This window comes from Eumetopias jubatus, unplaced genomic scaffold (assembly GCF_037043125.1).
Source record: "Eumetopias jubatus isolate StellerSeaLion01/CBP00866 unplaced genomic scaffold, mEumJub1_p1.0 scaffold_12, whole genome shotgun sequence".
Taxonomy (NCBI): Eukaryota; Metazoa; Chordata; class Mammalia; order Carnivora; family Otariidae; genus Eumetopias; species Eumetopias jubatus.
The window spans coordinates 29435728-29455877 of record NW_028274818.1 but is presented as its reverse complement, the minus strand read 5'-3'; the positions used below and the strand labels follow the sequence as shown (position 1 = coordinate 29455877).

The window sequence follows — 20150 nt, the reverse complement described above, 5'->3', positions numbered from 1 at the left end:
ATGCTATTTGGAGCCAGTTTTGTTTAAGAAGCTGAACTAGACTAACTTACTTAGTTCAGTTGACTAGCTCAGTGGCCTCCAGACTTTGGGATTTCACAAAGCACCCAAGTTTCCCAAATGAATGAATAAATAAATAAACGGGAGAGTAAAGAACATAGGGTTATTAACTTTTTATTTTACCAATGAGGATACATAAAAGCTCAATTGTCATCAATGATGACCATCATTTCATAAGAGAAAGGACACTTTAACAGAAAAAAAAGCAAGAAGGGAATAGTCTTATAATAAAAAAACAACCCTTAAGAGGAAAAAAATTGGTTTTATGAAAAAAATCACTACATTTTCTATGTATAATTTCTAATAAACCATAATAGACTAGTATTTAGGAACCACTGGGGACCACTATAGTATTAAGGAGATCAACTTTTCATTTTTAATTCCCATATAAGCTAGTTAAGTTATATTGATCTGCTTCAAGGCCCTAGAATGTGTGTTAACATGTATTTTTTGTTGCCTGTTAATTCACTGATTCTTTCAACTATTCAACAAATACTTCATGTGGTCTATTATATATTAGGCACTGAAGGAGATTATAGAGCAAAATAAGATTGTTTCTTCTCTTACGGTGCACAGAAAAAAATTATAATTCAAGACAAAACATACCATAAGAGGGCACAAATGGATCAGGGAAACCTAGAGGAAGGGGGCAGTGGGCAGGCATGGGTGGCATTTGAGGTTTATTATAAGATGACATTTCAATGGCTTATGCTGGTCTGGTGGAGGGCATTATGGAAGATGGTTAATAAAATTACCCAAACCAATAAGCCTCGTGAAGGATTAAATACGTCGACAATCTTGAGAGTAATTTGGCTTGATATGAATAAGAGAGTACTGGGGAAATATGAATAGGCCATTTTGCAGAGGATCTTCAAAGTCAAGACAAATGTTTAAACTACATCTAGGAAGCGAGGCATCACCACCAAGCAGGTGAGTGGGGATGGAAAAACTCCTGAACTTGAAATGAGGAGCCATGAGTTTGAGTGTCAACTCTATTCTTCCCATGAAAGCTTGAGAAATTCTCTTAATCCCTCTGAGCCTCCTTTTTCCATCTGTAAAATGAGATTAAATTCTATGTTACATGATTTAGAATTAAATAAAATGCAGTATGTGAAAAGTCTAATACAGTCTTGGATATACAGTTTGAAATCATTAACGTTTGTTGACTGTGAATATTACTGAATCATCAAAATTCAGGTTTAGGAAGATTATTGTGTTAATCTGTGGGTTCAAAAAGAGAAACTAGAGAACAAACTGATGGTTGCCAGGGGAGAGGGGGGTGGGGGATGGGCAAAATGGGAGGAGGGCAGTGGTAGGTATAGGCTTCCAGTTATGGAAATGAATAAGTCGCAGGGTTGAAAGGTACAGTATTTGGAATATAGCCAAAGCTATTGTAATAGTGACCTATGGTGACAGATGGTGGCCATACTGTAGTAAGCATAGCATAACTTACAGACTTACTGAATTACTAGGTGGTATATACCTGAAACTAATGTAACATTGTGTGTCAACTGTGCTTCAATAAAAAAAAAGTAAAGAGAGAGACAGAAACTGAGTGGGAGGGAAAGAGGAAATGAGAAATTCATGGGAATAGAAAGGAGTAAATTGAAGTGAGAGCTATGTGGACTGCTTGCATGGATGCGATGAAAGAGGAGTGCTCAAGGATGATGCCACATTTAAGTACGGAATGGTGTCATTTGTAGAATCTGGGAGACTGTGACTAGAAGCCCAGTGAGAGGTCAGGGTGAGGAGATTTTTGATTATTGAATTTGAGGTCCTAGGGCTGTATCTGGGTGGAAATGGGCAGCAGGTTTAGGAAGTTAGGAGAGGAGTCAGAAGCTGAGATATGGATTAGGGAATCCCTTGTATAGGGATGAGAATTGAAGCCATAAAGACACCCTCGTAATGCCAAGAGTGGGAGTATTGAGGCAGGAGGGGACCAAGGACTGAGTTTTGAGTAGCTCCTCTACTGGGTGAGTGAGTAGAAAAGGAGGTTGGAAGGGTAGCAGAGAGGAGATTCGAAAAGTGGGAAAGACCAGGTGTTTCCAGGGGGCCCATGGAACCCGAGAGAGAAAAGGTAGTTTTAAGAACAAAGGGGCGCTCATAAGTGCCTCATGCCCCAGAGGCCAAAGACACAAGAGCAGAAGAGTCAAAACAAGGAGCTCATTAAGGGCTTTTGTGAGAACAGTTTCAGTAGTGTGGTAGGTGCAGAAATCCCACTGACGGAAAGGATCGATGAAGTTAGTTAAAATATATATATTCATTTAAGTTTTGAATAAGGAAAGATGCTTATGAATCAAAAGCTACCAAAGCATAAAAGGAAAAAATTAGGTCTCTCAACTACTCCTCTGGTTTCTTGTGCATCCCTCCAGGAATATCCAGGGATATGCCGTGAATATATATGCTTTTTAAACACCACACTAAAACATACTGCTCTGCACCTTTCTCTTTTTCCCTTGACCACATGGTGTCCCAGAGATCTCTCCATTTAATGCCTATGTGATCCCTATGTGAAGCATAATTTACTGGATTGGTCCTTTCCTCTACTGATGGACATTTAGGTTTTTTCCATCAGGAAGTTGATAAAAAGAACAAAATCTTCCTGGTTGACTAGGTGATACTCTAAAACTCTAGATCTGGATGACTTAAGTGGTAGGACTCCTGTACTTACCAACAAACTACATCCATCCCCTTCTCTCATTCCAGTTTTGATTTGGTTCCTGCCTTCATGGGAGGATTCCATTTCCTGTTTTGCAGCCTCTTCTAGCCCTTCCACATAATCCCATCATAAGGCTTTCTGGAAATAAAAAAGTAACTCCTGCTCAAAACATTTATATCCTGAACACTAGGCATCTGACTGATTTAGCCTTTAGTTATGATCTCATAAAGTATATAGATGTCAGCCTCCCACTGAAGACTGTTGGTGTTGGAAAGATCTTAGAAGTTGCACAGTCCCACCCCTTTGTTTTATAGCAGTGGAAACCAGAGAACAGTGACATATATTCCCTCAAATCATGTGGCAAAACAGTAATGGAACCCAGTGTTTGTTTTACTCCCAAACCAGTGTTTGACCTCAAACCAGACCTTGGATTGAGTAGGGAATAAATAAAGGAAAAATGTCTTTGGGATCTGGGAAAATATAACGTTGTACCTGGGAACATGAGAGCCTGGTTTCACTTTTCAGTTTAGACTGGTTCACCGTACGACTTCACGAAGTCATGTGTCCTCCCTGTGTTTTAGTTGCTCCAGCTACACATTTGGCCTCCTACCACACAGGCCTTGCAGGAAATGTTGTGAAGGTTGATGAGGTAATCCTTATAAAATTCTGTTAGCTATTCAGATGAAAGCCACAACTGTGTCTAGAACTGATAGAATGTTGGATATGCAGCACGGACTCTTCTATCCCATATTGGTTTATCAGATGCTGTGAAACTTCAGCCAACCAAACAGCTTATTGTCATCAGCTAAGCCTTTTTCCCTCCCTCCCTTTGGTCATTCTTAACCTGGTTGATTCAAAGTTTACTTACTCTAGTTCCCTGAGTTTCAAAATAACACAAGGTCTTCACCATTTACTTAAATCCTCTGTGCCTCGGTTTCTCCATTTGCCAAATGAAGATATGGGGGGGGGTTGCGGTGAGGATTGAATACATGTAAAATCGGGCCTGATACATACAAAGTGCTCAATAAGAGTTCACTACTATTAGTGTAACCTTTCGAAAGTCGATGATAGTATATGTAAACATGCGTTCAATTAAAAAAAAAACTGCAGCGCTCAATGCTCAATGGTTTCTTTGTTTCTCTGTTTTTAAGGGAACACACTGAAGATTTCCATAGGTGAAGTAACAAGGCTTCTTGCCTAAGGAGATAGATACATAAAAATGAAGGAGAACTGGGCTGCTCAGGCCCTCGGATCCCTAAGTTTTCTCATTAAAAATTTGCTTCCTCAGCTGTCTTGTTCAATGTTGCATCCTCAGCACCCAGGTGCTCAATCAATATTAGCTAATGAATGAATGAATACATTTATGAATGTTGCCTGATGGATAGTGAGTCTATGCCTGTAGATAAAAAAATAGAGAAATAGCTGTGTAGTCATACAAGCTGGCCCAGAGAATCAATGGGTTTCATTTTTGTTTTTAGTGAAGTCAGATATCTTAAGAAGGTAGTTGAGAGCATTTCTTTTTGACAGTGGTATTCTACAGAGAATCATTTTTAAAAGGATCGAACCCTGCATTGGGCTCCCTGCTCAGCGGGAGGCCTGCTTCTCCCTCTCCCACTCCCCCTGCTGTGTGCCCTCTCTCACTGTCTCTCTCTCTCTCTGTCAAATAAATAAATAAAATCTTTAAAAAAAAAGATCATTCTGAAGGTGTCACAAAGAACACCCTATTAGAGTGTCTGTCTCTGAAAATGAATCCTTCTTCTTTGTACTCAGGGTGTTTCTCTGTTAATAATAGCCTCCTACTATGACCCCAAGTTTCACAGCCTCCCTGAAAGTAAAAGCTGCTCTTTGTGTAGGCATTTCTTTTTTTTTCCATTCCTAAACACACTCCTCCCCAACTGGGGTCATAGTAATGCCACTGCTACAAAATGCATCACTAGTGAATCAAAGGACAAGTCAGAGCAACTGTCTTTGTTTCCTTCTCTTCCTCATCATGTTTATTTAGGTCGAAATGGTTTTCAATAAAATTCAACAAGCATTTACCCAGCACCCATTCTGAACAAAGCACTGTGCTAGGTCACACATGCAACATAAAGTCAATTAGGCATGGTTTCTGGTCTCGAGAATCTTGTATTGGCTTTCAGATTATTATATGACTGGTGAAATGTTTCAGTATCTCTCTTCAATCTGTCCAGGCTATAGGTTTCTCTTAATTTGACTTGTTGCTCTGGAATTCAGTTGAAGGTGAATTTGAATACTTTGGATTTAACAGAAGTCCTGAAAAAACCCTTCCTGATCCCTCCACTTAGATGTTCTCTCTGCACTTCGTAACTGTTACGGCATTTACCTCTTTTACATTGGATTATATTTATTTATGAACATGACAGCCTCCATAATCTAGGGAGGGAACAGGCATAGGGAAAGGTGCCTGAGAAGGGGAGCCAGAAGACTTGTCCTTGTTTATGAAGGCAGACCCAGGTATTAATCAACCATGAAATCTTGGCCATGCAACTTAATCTCTATGACCCTCAGTCCTGCATCTAGAATTGCAAGATAATAATGCCTATTTCACAGAATGAATATGAAAATTAGGTAGTCATATGAATGTGCTTTGTAAACTATTATCCAGATGTTAATTTTATTATCCCCTATGTGACCTAGCAAAGGGCCTTGCCTCTGAGGGATACTTTCTTAATATTCATTAAATTATTGAAAAATGACATCAACCAACTTGTGGTGTATTCTTCTCACTCACATTCTTTTCCTGGCCCACGTTGTTTGCAAGACATGTCTGTAGTGCCCTAGTAGGTTCAGGGTGGAGTAATCGTAGGGATTAAACAGGATCAAAAGGGCCTACTTGCTGGTGGGGCTAGGGTCCAATGCCCTTCCCCTCATACTTTCTATGTCTTGCTTTTATCTTAAGGGCAGGTAATATCAGGGAGGCCCTCGTAGTTAAAACATGGGCTTTGGAGTAAGACCATCCTAGGTTCAAACCTTGGATCTGCCAGTTTATTTGTTGTGTGATACAGGGTAATTTTAAAATTTTTCTGAGCTTTTCTCATCTGAAAAATGAAGATACATGATTTTTCAATAATTAAAATTAGATAATGTTTTAAATGAGAAATTGTGAGGAATTAGTGAGTTACATCACTTAAATGTTAACTAACAATGACATCCATTCTTAGTCCCTAAAGGTTAATTGAGCAACTACTATGGGCTGAGCAGTAAACAGGTGCTGGAGATAGACCTTGTCACCAGTAGGAAAGACAGACGAAAGACACACTGATGATACAGTGTGGCAAATGCTATGACAGATATAAGAACCGGGTGCTCTGGGAACAGTAGGGGAACCTATGTGACAGCACTGAGGGATGTGTCAGGAGCTATCTGGGAAGGCTTCTTGCAGGAAGTGATTACTATGAAGTAGGAGTAAGCCAGGTGGACAGAGGTACCATCCTGAGCAACGACGCAGAGACCTTGTAGAAAACATGCCCTTTTGGGAAAACGGAGAGCGGCTCTGATAAATGAAGCCATACAGGTTTGTAGATACCAGATCATGGTGAGTGGCAGTTTGCTGTGTGAAAGAATTTATGCTTTATTTGGAGGAAACGGGGAGGCATCGGTGGATGCGCTCCCTCACTTGGTGCGAGTGCTTAAATGGAGAGCACTGAGTCAAGAAAAGGATTTTGATGTAATGAAATTAATACAGGTTTGGGGCTTCGCAGGTTCTCAGTCCTGGTTAAGCCCCCACGTGTGACTCAATCAACTCCATCAACTCAATTTATCTCTCTAATTTCAACCATTCTCTCTAATGGTCAACCAGCGTTAACACCTAACCCTTAGAGCCACTTCGAGTTCTAAATAGGCTTTATGCACATCAGCCTCGCAGCAAAGTGTGTGTCCCATAGCAAGCATTTTAATAAACATCAGTTCTCTCTGCTTAACCACTGTGTAGCTGAAATACGAGCGCTATTGCTAGGCCCTTCTCTCCCCTTCCTCCCTTCCCTTTCCTCTTTCAGCGGTGTAAGCAGCGGCGGCCAAACGCCAGGGACGAGGAGGATGTCCACTCAGGCGAGCACTCCTAAGTGATGATTAAAAAACAGCCGCACCGAAGCCCGGGCGCGGGCGGGGAGCGGGGCTGGGCATGCTCAGAGGGCCAGCCGGGCGGGCGGCAGCGATCTCTGCGGCCGGAGGGAAGCGGGGCGGGGGCGCAGGCCGGAGCGGCGCCGGGGCGCATGCTCAGTGCCCGCATCTGCTCACTCCATCCAGTGCGGCAGCCGGAAAACCGCAGCGGCGGCGGCGGCTGACGGGGAGCGACCGAGCCGAGCGGCAGGAGGGGGGAAAAAATACAAGGGCAGAACTGATAAGGACAGGACCGAGAGCGTGGGATTTACGGCCTCTCGCGGGCCGCCGCCTTCGCCGTCCGCAGGGAGGAAGGCCCGGGAGGCGGCGGCCGGAGAAGGAGGAGACGGCGACGGGAGGGGAGCGCAGAGGAGGGGCCGGGCCGCTGGCGGCCTGGGAGCCGCAGTGATTTTGACGTTTTTCTCCGCTCCGTCTCCGGCGGCCCCCGACCGGGCTGCGCTGTGGGGCGGGAGGCGCCCCTGTCCCGCGCGCCCGGCTCGTCCCTTCACCCGCCGGGGCCTGAGGGGGTCTCCCCGCTCCGAGGGAAAGGAAGCGGGAGGCGGGGGCGTGCGGGCACCGCGATGGCGGGGACATTTTCCACAACGTGATTGTTAAAGCCTTCCCCCCCCACCTTAAAATTCCGGGCCCTTCCAGCCTCCCCCCCTCCCCCCAAGCCCGTGTGACTAAACGGAGACAAAGGGGAGGCGGCCTCGCTCACACGCGCGCTCGCGGGGCGGGTGGCTCGGCGGGGCGCCGGCGCGGGGCGGGGGGGCGGGCGGACGGACGGACGGACGGACGCTGCGCCGTCACATTCCTATGCCCGGGAGGAGCGGCGGCGGCTCCCGCGGGAGGCGGCAGGCTCGCGGCGCGGACAGCTGAGCTTCTCCTCCCCAGTCGCCGCCCGGGCGGGCCTCGCCCCGGCCCCGATGGTTTGAGCTCTTCCCTCCTCCCATCCCGACCCCCGCGGCGGCGAGGCCACACCATGTGAAGGTTAGAGCCCGGACATCCCGAGGAGCCGCCGTGAAAGATGGGGGATGCTGCAGACCCCAGGGAGATGAAAAAGACGTTCATTGTTCCAGCCATCAAGCCCTTTGACCACTATGATTTCTCCAGGGCCAAAATCGCCTGCAATCTGGCCTGGCTGGTGGCCAAAGCCTTTGGAACAGGTAAGTGGTGTCTTCCCTTCCCTCTTCCTCCTTAGGATGTACACATGCCGGTTTTTTGTTTCCGATCATGGGATGCCCCTCCGTGTCTTCTCGCACAGGTTCAGGGTGATGATGGGGGACTGGGAAGACAAAAACGAAAGGAGAAATAAAGCAGCTTTGGTCTTAAATCAAGTGCCCTTGGTCAGGTGGGATTTACCCAGATTTCTTTTATTGGATAGCAAACGTGTTTTTTTTTTTTTCAGCAAGCTATTTTATCATGTTTTTACATAGGGTGGTTTTATTTTGTGGTATTTTCCTCATTGTGTTGCATACATTTACCCCTCAGTCATAACTGTGATTATACCACCAAGAAATTTGAGTTGGTTTCTTTATTATCGGAAGAAGCTGTATGGCACATAGTACTGTATTGATTTTGACATTTGTAATGATGGCTGCTGTTCAGGCTCCCTAGAATGTAAGGTGGCCTGTGTCGAAGTACAGTGTTAATTTTTGTTGTCATTCTTAAAGCCTATATCATCCTTCTGTACACATTCCAGGCTCTATTAAACCATTTATTTAAAACCAATATTTAGCCTGCTGATTGTGGGATGCCATTTTCATTTCCTATTAGTGAGACATACTCCTTTTGCCAAACGTATTTTGGCTTCATAAATTAAGAGAAACAGTGGCTACTGTGGGATTTTTTTTTTTTTTAATAGAGTTTTTTTGAGGGCATGTGCTGTTGGCACAGATTGTAGGTGCAGTAGCAATTAAACATTCTCTCCGTTATCCAGTCTTTGCAAAATAACAGGAAAAGGGCCTCCTGTTGTAATTCCTTAGCTGTTGCTTCAGGAGCCCATGTTGTAGAGCTCTGAAAAAATTAGAGAGCTTTTCATAGGAAGATGTTGGTGTAAGGAAATTTTGTCTGATAACTTCAAGAATCATTTTGTAAGATTTTGTGTCCCGGTTAATAAATTTTAGATGTGTAAAATATTTGTAGAAAAGTTCCTTAGTATTTGCAGACTTTTCTCCAGATGTTAAATGTAAGGGTTCTTTTGGTTTTTTTTGTTTGTTTTTGTGGGAGGAGAATGGCTTATTTCTACTTTGAAGACTGAAAATATGGGAGTTAATCGTTTAATTCATTCCTCTTAAACATCATCCATAACTGAATGTTTTCAGAGCTGCACATGTTAACTAGCAAATGAATCTCAGTGTTTGGAAAATTATTCGAATTAGTTTGAGGGAAACTTGAACATGATTTTATGTTTATGACAACTTTTGTTTTATTTAAGTTCTTGTACTTTGATATTGAAGTAGAAAGATGTTAAGGTTTTAAAACTGGCATTAGGAATAAGTATAATTAAAACTCATTTTGAGATAATTTACATTTTAAAGATTTATTTGGAACTAAATGTGTGGAGTAACATAGGAGGAAGCGCAAAGGGTCAGTGTATTTTTATTTTCTGGCACCACTGATATCAGCAGTGAGAGTAATAGATGTATTTTGTTTTTAACATAAGCAGCATACTGAAGCTAATATCCATTTGGAGGAGAAATGAAAGCTATTTAAGTATTTAGAAAAGATAGAGGGACATTTACATAATGATCTATGTGGAAAAACAATGTGTACAAAATGGAAGGAAGAGGGAACAACAAAAATATTTTCTTTCCCTCTGAAACTGAGAGGATGCTTATAGTACAAGATGTCAAAATGTTGCCTTTGATCCACAAAGGCTACTAACCAGAAAATGGCCTACTTTCTGGATATGTGTCAGGCAAGTTTGCTAGATTCTGGACCACTTGAGAAACACATATTGAACACACTTAAAGAAGGAAGGAAGTGAAAGGAATCTAATATCAATGGAATCTGTCATGCTTTGCATTAAATTGTACATTAGAGATTCACAGCAACTTTGTGCTGTAGGTAGTTTATGCCCCCCATTTTCCCCAGTGCACAGAGAGGTTAAACAACTTTCCTCCTATCATACTTTTAGTAAGGGCAGAGATGAGTTTTCACTTGACTAACTCCCAGGGGTACGGCATTGGTGGAGGCAGGGCATACCTACTGTATACTCACTACTTTAAATACATTGCTTCATTTATTCCTGCCGCAACCCTCGAGGTAGATACTGTTCTCATTTTGCAGATGAGGGAACAGGTTCAGAGCTTTTAATTTGTTTAAGATGAAACATCTGGCAAGTGGTGGATTCTGCATGCCAGCTCAGGTCTTTATGACTCTGAAGTCGTTGCTCTTTACACCACTCTGCAGAGTGTGAAAAATGTGCACATAGTACATGTTAGAAGTCTTATTTATTTATTTATTTTCTTTAAAGAGTGGGCAGATCTTAACATACTCTCAAATGGTATAGATGAATATTGTTGGTACTTGGTTACATTTGCCTTGGCAACAGTTGGAATGGATAAAAAGATCATACTCAGAATGCAATGAGAACCAAACTTAGAAGACCTTCAGAGGGTAACTTAGTAACAGAACTTAATACATTATTGAGAATGTTAGTTTGTACATTTTATTCTTTAATCAACAACCTTTCAAAAGTTCTGTTCATTCCACAGTTAAATGGAGTGAATAGAGAAAAAGTAAAGTTTCATTTCTTTTGATGTAATAGTCTTCATTTGCTGCAGACACTTAAGCAGCAAGTGTTAATAGAGAACATATTTCAAAGGTATTACCTAATAGTATTCAGTTAATCATTCAAAAAATTAGCCCAACTTTTAAGTTGTGATTTACTAAAATCACTTAAAAAAAAAGATTTATTTATGTATTTGAGAGAGTTGGAGAGCACGTGCAGCAGAGGAAGGGTCAGAGGGAGAGGAAGGGAGAGAGAATCCCAAGCAGACTCCCTGCTGAGTGCGGGGTTCCATGAAGGGCTTGCTCCCAGGATCCTGAGATCATGACCTGAACCGAAATTGGGAGTCAGAAGTTCAATTGACTGAGCCACCAGGTGCCCCTCTACCTATCACTTTAAATGACTTTTCCAACATACACAGTTCTAAAATTTACTACTTTTTAATATACCAAAAGTTAGAAAGTTTCTCATAGAAAAAAACTAAATCAATACCTGAAGACCCTATATATTAATGTTAAAGAAGTGATTTTAGTGGGGCGCCTGGGTGGCTCATCCAGTTGGGCTTCCGATTCCTGATTTTGGCTCAGGTCATTATCTCAGGGTCCTGGGATCAAGCCCTGCACCTCGGGCTCCCTGCTCAGCAGGCAGTCTGCTTGTCTCCCTCTCCCTCTGTTCTTCCCTCTGTTTGTGGTATGCTTGTACTTTCTCTTAAATAAGTAAATCTTAAAAAAAATAAAACGATAGCTAGAAATCAACGATGGGTGTAGAATGAAGTTATTGAACCATACAAAATAAATAAAGCACTAGTATTGCAATACCTAGAAAGCAGATGGAGTGTTTATTCAAAGTCTTACGTTGGAAGCTTTGTGTCATGTTCTTCTCATTACACTAAAAATATTCCAAATAGCCCAAATCTTAATAGTTTATGTTGTAGAAGAATGCAGATACAGTTTTGATCAAATGAAGAATAAGTTTGTTTAGATGAATTTTAATAAACAGATGCTCATTACTTGAAGCAAATTGCAAAAGAGGAAGTTAAGCTATGCTTTCTCTACTGTATTTGAACAGCTTAACCCATTTAAGCAATGATATTGCTGGGTTTGCTTTCAGTGTTCTGTTCCTTTAAATCTTTTAGGGAAAATGGTGGGTACAACACCTCTTTATGACATTTTTTTAAATCTTTTTTTTTTAAGATTTTATTTATTTATTTGACAGAGTAAGAGAGCACAAGTAGGGGGAGCAGTAGAGGGAGAGGGAGAAGCAGGCTCCCTGCCAGGCAGGGAGCCCAATGCGGTGCTAGATCCCAGGACTCTGGGATCGTGACCTGAGCCGAAGGCAGATGCTTAAACATCTGAGCCACTCAGGCGCCCCTCTTTATGAAATTCTTGAATTTGGAGTTCTTAACATGGAATTTAAGGCCCACTTCCCAGTGTTAGTATCATTTCAACTTTATCAACTATTATTCTCTTTTTTTTTAATCATTCTCCTCTCCATACCATTTACTATTATAAATATACCTTGTTACATTTCTTTGTATGTCTGAAGACATTCTGCTGTCAGAATCCTATGTTAGCTCTGACTTAGGCAAGTGTGAAGGTTGTGATGACAATGGGTAGCACTGTGGGTAAGAAAGACTAATAGCAGAGAGGCCAGTTTGGGAAGTTACTGCAGGAGTTCAGGCAAGATATCAAGAAAGGCTTATTGTAGAGTGGAAATGAGAATAAAGCTGCTAGTATTTATCAAGTACTTGCTGTGTATTAAGCATTTGCATGTCATATCATTTTAGTTCTCATGATAGCCTTAAGAGGTGGAAACTATTAATCATTCCGATATTACTGATGAGGAAAATGAAGCTCAAAGGTTTAAGAACTTATCCAAAGCCGCTCAGTTTATGGAGCTGGGCTCTGAACTTGTGAAATCTGAATTTAGTCTATTCTCTTAACCACTATACTATACGGGTAGAAGTGAAATTAATGGAAAAGGGATAAAAGGTAGAAAAAATGTTGCAGAGTTATAATCCCTAGTATTTCTAAATGACTGAATTTGGGGTTCATGGGAAATGATTGAAATAAAAAGATAACGTATAAAAGGATGAGGTCACCTGAGGTTTTAAGGAGGATGAGGTTACCTGAGCTTTTGAGATTTAGTGACTGGGAGGATGAATCGCTATGCCATTGGCAGAGATAGAGAAAGCAATGGGAAGTCACCTTTGTTTTTGGAAGCCTTGAACATGATGTATTGGCCAAATATCTAATCTGAAAAATTCAATTAAGTCAATAGCTAAAAATGTAGGTATGGGGTATGATTGGGAAGTTGAGGCTAGAAATAATTTCAGAGTCTTCTGTGCATAAAATGCAACTGAAATTGGAGTAGATGTGAGGGTGACAGAATTTAGGGTAGTGAACACTTAAAATGTTTTGGAGGGAGCACTGGGGAAAAGGAAGCAGAATTAAAGCAATCAGAGACTTAGGAAGGGAATTAAGAAAGTGTAATAATACTGAGGCCCTGGAAGGAAAAATTTCAAGGTGGTGGTCTTATTAACAGTGTCAAATGCTGCAGTTTTTAATTTTATTTTTATTTTTGAAAGGTTTTATTTTATTTTTTTAAGTAATCTCTACACCCAACATGGGGTCAAACTCTCAACCCCAAGACCAAGAGTTGCATGCTCTACCGTCTGAGCCAGTCAGGCACCCCTACAGGTTTTTAAACCATGCCATTCTTTTAAGAATTTATGCTCTAGTAATGGAGATGTGATACATGTGTAACTATAGTAGAGTTCAGGAAATATATAAGGGCCATGTAACTGGAACAGTGACATGAAGAAGGAGGGAGAAGTAGCAGAGGCGGAGAGAGGACACTCTCAGCCTCAGTGAACTGTGAAGGAAGACCTCTGAAGTGTAGGTGGTAGTTGGATGACCCTGAAGGGAGTCAGGCTGAGTGGAGAGTGGGCCTTGTAGGTGGAGGAGATAGTTTGTGTGCAGGCATGGAGTTTTGAAACTAAGGTAGTGTTAGTGGAACAACATAGACCAGTAGGATTAAAGGAGGTTTATGTAATGAAAAGTGGGAGATCCAGCTTGAAAGGTAAATTGGAACAGAATTGTTGGAAGAGCCAGGTTAAGGAATTTGGCATTTACTTTGTAGATAAATTATTCTAAGCACATTGGATTAAAAAAGAAACTGCTATGACGAATTTATTGAAAACATACTTTGTGCTAAGTACAATTTTGAACATTTTATATTGTTATTTTTTTAATTCGAAGAACAATCCTATTAAAGTGGATACCATTTTATTTCTTCCATTATACTCTAAAGCAAGATTTCCCAACCACGGAACTATTGGCTGGCTAATTCTTTGTTTTGGAGGGCCATCCTATGCGTTGTAGGATTTTAATACCATCCCTGGCCTCTACTCACTGGTTGACAGTAGTATTCTCCACCCTCACTTCCACTCTGGCTGTGACAACCCAAAATGTCTAGACCTTGCCTGTGTCTCCTGGGGGACAAAATGACCCCAACTTGAGAATCATTGCTATAAAGATTATAAGATACACCTGCAATTTAAAAAGGGTTTTTATACATTAAAGTCCAAGTTAATTGTAAGACATCCTGATTTCAGAAGTATTCAAATGGAGGATAAGAATTTAGGAAATTAGGTAGTTTGCTCTTTTTGTTAATGAGGAAACAGAGAGGTTAAGTAACTTGGCTTTATCATCTAGCTTATAAGTGGTGGAACCACAATTGGAGTCTAATCCTTTATGATACTAAAATTTGTATTTTAACCTTTATGTTATATGCTTTCTGTAGTTCATTACAATTTTATAGTATAATACTGGAAGTGAAGGCATAAAAGAATGCATGAAAACCTTTCAAATGTAAGTCTTAAATTTGTTTTGCAAATTTAAAAGTATATTTAATCTTTCTTATATTTGATAAGCTAGTACAGGGATAGAAAATATATTTAGCATTGGTGTGTCATTTCAGAGTCTCCTCCCACTCCCAGTGAATCTAGTTTTCCATGTAGACTAGCTTATGGACCTTTTCTTTAGGTAAATTATAAATAATAATACTTAAATATTACACATTTATTAGTAGTGACAAGCTTTGTGCTTTAGCTGAGATAACAGTTGTTTTCATTTATGACATTCAGCACTTTCCATCCTAAGCCTTACACAGTTTTTCCTTTTCTTCTTAAACATTGACTCTTCATCAAAATATTTTAGATTAAAGGCCTATACAGTAGTATCTTTCCAGTTCTTCTACTACTACTTGCTCCCTTTTTTTTTCTGGGGCATTTTCCTGAAATAATCTTTGTTCCCCTACTTGCTGAATAGTCATGATAATAAACATTTGTACACTTCTCTGAGTTCTTTAGAAGAAAAATAAATTGCAAAGTGTTAGACTTTATCAGTCTCACACTTAGGCTGCCTTTAGATATTCTGCTTCCCATTGTAGAGTAGGATTATATTTCTTAGAATAATTTCAAAGAATTCTTTTTATTAAAAATATTTTTCACTACAAACTAGACAAAATAAAGCAGAGACTAGGCATATAGCAATAGAGAAGGCCATTGAGCTCTTTCTGTAATCCTTACAGCTGTACTCTGCTGTGTTATGCCCAGTAAGGTTTATGAAGTATCTCTATCCTATTTTCTTGAGATAAAGAGATGGAATTTCAGTTAACAGACATAATGCATTCATCTCCCTGCTCCATATTTCACAAACATAGGCTCCTGGGAATGTATTTGTATGATCTTAAAAAGTTATCTCCCTCACACCATTTTCTCTCTCTAAAATAGGAATTGCATGCAGATTCTAAGTACTTTAGGCTCTTGGAATAAAAGACATTTGATGAAACTTTTGAAATATTTCAAAAGACATCTGTCCTCAGCAAATACAAGTTTCAAAGTACACTTAACCATTGAACAACATGGATTTGAACTGCATGGATCCATGTATACATGTATTTTTTTTTTCCAAGAAATATATTGTAACATTTTTTTGAGGTTTGTGATAATTTGAAAAAACTTGTAGATGAACGGTGTAGCCTGGAAATACTGAAAAAAATTAAGAAAACTTAGGTATTATTGTGAGAATATAGTATATAATAAATATAACATGCAAAATGTGTTATCCACTGTTTGTTATCAGTAAGGCTTCTGGTTGACAGTAGGCTATTAGTAGTAAGATTTTTGGGGAGTCAGAAGTTATATGCAGATTTTTAACTGCATGGAGTGGGGTGGAGTTGGTACTCCTAACCCCCTGGGTTTTTTGAGAGTCACCTGTGGATGGTTTCATTTTTTTTGCTGGCATTTTCTGCTACTCTCAAGATTCTCTTTTTCAGCCGTCTTCTCGTTTTCCCTTCTCTTTTTTGATGACATTCAAATAAAGGGGTTGCTGACCTTGTTAATTTTTCTCTTAATTCATAAGTTTTGTAGAACTTTGTAATGTAACAGATTTTGAAACAGCCAGAAATACTGTCTTTTTTTTTAACCACCTCCATTTTTTTTTTACACAGATACTAGAAATTGTGATTATAAGATCTTGAAAATTTACTTTTTGACACAAAAATATTTTTTAAGTAGGTGAGACAGGCACAGATTGAAAACTCAAAAGGTATATAAGGACAGATGTAGTGAAAAGTCTCCTTTCCATCTGGACCCAGAGCTACTCAGTTTGTTTTAAGCTAGGTGACATCATCGGAAGTCTGTCTTTGAAAAGCTCTCTTGAGGGAGTACATTAAAAATGATTAAATCAGGGGTAGGGGGCTGGGTGGCTCAGTTGGTTAAGCAGTCCGACTCTTGGTTTCAGCTCAGGGTCACGGAGATCAAGTCTAGGATTCTCTCTCTCCCTCTTCCTCTGCCCTCCACCGCACCTCCATGCTCTCTATCTCACTCTTTTTTTTTTTTTTTTAAGACTTTATTCATTTGTAAGAGAGAGAGAAAGAGCACAAGCAGGGGGAATGGCAGGCAGAGAGAGAAGCAGGCTCTCCACTAAGCAAGGAGCCCCATGTGGGACTCGATCCCAGGACTCTGGGATCATGACCTGAGCCGAAGGCAGAAGCTCAACTGACTGAGCCACCCAGGCGTCCCTCTCTCTCTCTCTCTCTTAAAAATAAATTAGAAAGGTAAATTTTATGTTATGTGTATTTTACCACATTAAAAAAAAAAGGATCTCTTGGAAGTAGAAAATGTATTGGAGACCAAGAGTTACAAGGAGGGAGATAATTAGGAAGCTGTAGTCCAGGTGGGAGATGATGACACCTTGAATTTGAATGGTAGCACTGGATATGGAAAGAAGTGGATGAATGTAAAAGATAAGACTTGGTGATTGATTGGACATGTGGAAGCAAAGATGAGATTGTGGGGAGTGTTAAGGTTGCTTCTGTTTACTGAGAAAGGGAACAATGGAAGAGAGATTGTGTGTGAGAGAACAGCATTGAATTTGAGGAATGTTGTGGTGTGTGTGTTAGGCCCTTGAAAATTCATATGTGGGGGATGCCTGGGTGGCTCAGTTGGTTAAGCGTCTGCCTTCAGCTTCGGTCATGGTCCCAGGGTCCTGGGATCAAGCCCCACATCGGGCTCCCTGCTCAGTGGGGAGCCTGCTTCTCTCTCTCCCTCTGCTCCTCCCCTTACTTGTTTTCTCTCTCTAATAAATAAAATCTTTTTTAAAAAAAGAAAACTCGTATGTGGAATTTAGAAGACCTCTGGGACGAGACACATAAGTGGCTGTAAAAAAAGTACCTGCCAGTCACTTTGAGGGAAAGTATAGAGGAGAGAGAAGGGGACCCAAGACAGGAGAGCCAGCAAAGGAGCAAGACAGAGAGTAGCCAGAGATGATGAAAGCAAAGCAAGTCAGGTGAGTGTGGAATCTCAGGCATAGAGAAGAGAACATTGAGGTGGAGGAGAATAAGGTACAGCTGAGACAGATTAAGTAGGATGTCTCATAAAGTTCTGTCAGATTTAGCAATGATGAAATTATTGATGACATGGCCGAAAACATGTTGAGGGGAATGTAGAGGCAGAACCATAACCAGAGTAGGTTGAAAGTTAATGGGAGATCGTGTCAAAGTATCTTTACTTCTAGTAACAGAAAATCCATCTCAAATTGGCTTATAGAACAAAGGATTTATTGGCTTACATAACTGAAAAAGTTCTGAGGTAGGATGAGCTTTTGATCTGATTTGATCAAGGATCCAGTTGCATTTCTTTGTGATTCCATTACCTGTGCTCTTCTTCACGTGTGAGTTTCATTCTCCCACTGTCTTCTCTCACGGAAGCAAATGGCTGTAGTAGGTCCAGGCCTCACATCCACGTATCACAGTATTCAGAACTCTTTCCTAATCACTGAATGAAAGTTCTGTACTCTTCTCTTTTTTCTTTCTCTCTCTTTTTTTAAAGATTTTATTTATTTATTTGACAGAGAGAGACACAGCGAGAGAGGGAACACAAGCAGGGAGAGTGGGAGAGGGAGAAGCAGGCTTCCCGGAGCAGGGAGCCCGATGCGGGGCTCGATCCCAGGACCCTGGGATCTTGACCTGAGCTGAAGGCAGCCGCTTAACACTGAGCCACCCAGGCACCTTTTTTTCTTTCTCTTTAAACAAACAAAGTCATTTGATTTTAGAAAATACCAAATATGTGCAGTGACAATAAACTTTCATGTACTCTTCACCCAGCCTCCATGACCATCAACTCATAGCCAATCCTGATTTATCAGTTACACTGGTTTTTTTCTGGCCACACTGATTATTTGAAGCAAATCCCAGACATTGTATCATTTCATCTATAAATATATTAGTATATATCTCCAAAAGTCAGGAACTCTCTTTTTAAACATAACCATGGTACTTACCATCATCACAGACTGTCACGAGCACTCTGTATCATCAGTATTAGGATTTCTCTGATTGTCTCATAAATTTTTGTTTTTATTTATTATTATTTTTTTTTGCAGTTCATTTGTTCCAGTCAGTATCCAAATAAGGGTAATATTTTGTAATTGGTTGATATGTCTAAGTTTTTTTTTTTAATATATAGTCTCCTCCTCCATCTCATTTTGTTTTGCTTGCATTTATTTACTGGAGGAACCTGAGTATTTGTCCTTTAAAATTTCCTGCAGTCTGGATCTCTGTAGTATTGTTTAACAGGTTTCTTATAAATTGGCAGTTAGATCTAGAGAATTATATAGATTCAAGTTTATTTACTTATTTTTTGGCATACTTCACAGGTGGTGCATATTTCTGCCAGGAGGCCCTTAGTGTCTAGTTATCTCTCTTACTATCATGATTTCATTTATTAGCTGGAAAGCTCCTTTAAAAGGAAACTTCTCTTTGTTCAGTATATGGTTGTCTTCTGTGGAAAATTACCTTAATGAATGGTAGCCTCCAAGTATACTACCAGGCAAACGCCAGAGGTCACAGAAAAGAAGGGTTCACAGACCAAATTAAAGTGCTTAAATCATATGATTTGTTAAATCACTTTACCGTGAGAAGCAAGGAGAAAGAGATGAGGTAAGTTAACACATTTAAGATAGAGCGCAAGTAGGGAGAACCATGCTCCCTGAATCCTGCAATGTACAGTGTTTATGTGTCCATCTCTTTCTGCTTGCTGCATTAGCCTTCCCTAATGATGATGGTGTGGTCACAAGGACCAGAGTTGAAGTTTGAACAAGGAGCCCCATAGTGACACATAGGCCAGTGATACACACTTGCTCTATCACAGAGACACAGGGAATAAGCATGCCTGCCACAGCTGTAGCTTACCAAGAAGCCTGATGAATAGCCATGGGTTTTGTGTTACCTAGAGGACAAATAGGCCAGAATGGGTGTCACCAGTGGGTGGCCAAATTAAGGACTCACAGATTTTAAGTATTCATGTATATTTAGTGTTCATTACCTCTTGTTTGTTTAGTCTCGTGCATATTTACTATATCGTGAATATTGAGAACCTTATATATATTTCATGAATATATCATGAATATTAAGTGCCTAGATACCTCATGAATATTAGGTATCTTTTGGGTTTTTTCATCCCTTTTTTGTTTAACATACACATTACTAACCACTGATCTTTATTTAACACATTCTTTGAATTCTGTGTTTAACAAACTTCTTGCTTACTAGTACTTATCTACACTTTCACCTATGTTTTACAAACCACAAACTTATTCTTTTATAATTGAATAGACTAGAAAGTAAAAGTACATTACAGTGAGGTACGGGGCAGGAAGAACAAATGCTATGTTGTTCCCTTCATTGGGGAGGGGAATTGCACCAAACTGAGTGGATGACTGGCCCCCAAGAAACTGAAAGGGTAAAGAATGGGGAGAAAGAACATTCTGAATAGTGACCAGAATGTACAAAGGCAAAGGTTCTGTATTGGAAGGGTGTGTGATTGTTAGGAACTGAACGTGGCTAGCAGGGGTGTCTAATACAAGGTGGTGGGTAGGGACAGGATCATTTCTTCCTTCTAAGGTCAGAGGGAGGGTTTTAATTCTTTTGTTTTTAAAGATATTATTTATTTATTAGAGAGCACAAGCCGGGGGAGGGGCAGAGGGAGAGGGAGAAGCAGACTCTGAGCATGGAGCC

At 40.5% G+C, this 20150-nt stretch overlaps 1 protein-coding gene across 1 annotated transcript in view; it reads left to right on the top strand.

The window, feature by feature from the left end:
* The first annotated feature begins 7862 nt into the window (after nucleotides 1-7862).
* Nucleotides 7863-20150, top strand: part of CAMSAP2 (calmodulin regulated spectrin associated protein family member 2) — a 107081-nt gene continuing 94793 nt past the window's right edge. Inside the window, exon 1 of the mRNA XM_028120290.2 lies at nucleotides 7863-8001. Within this exon, the coding sequence (XP_027976091.1) occupies nucleotides 7863-8001 (139 nt within the window). The remainder of the gene's footprint in view (nucleotides 8002-20150) is intronic.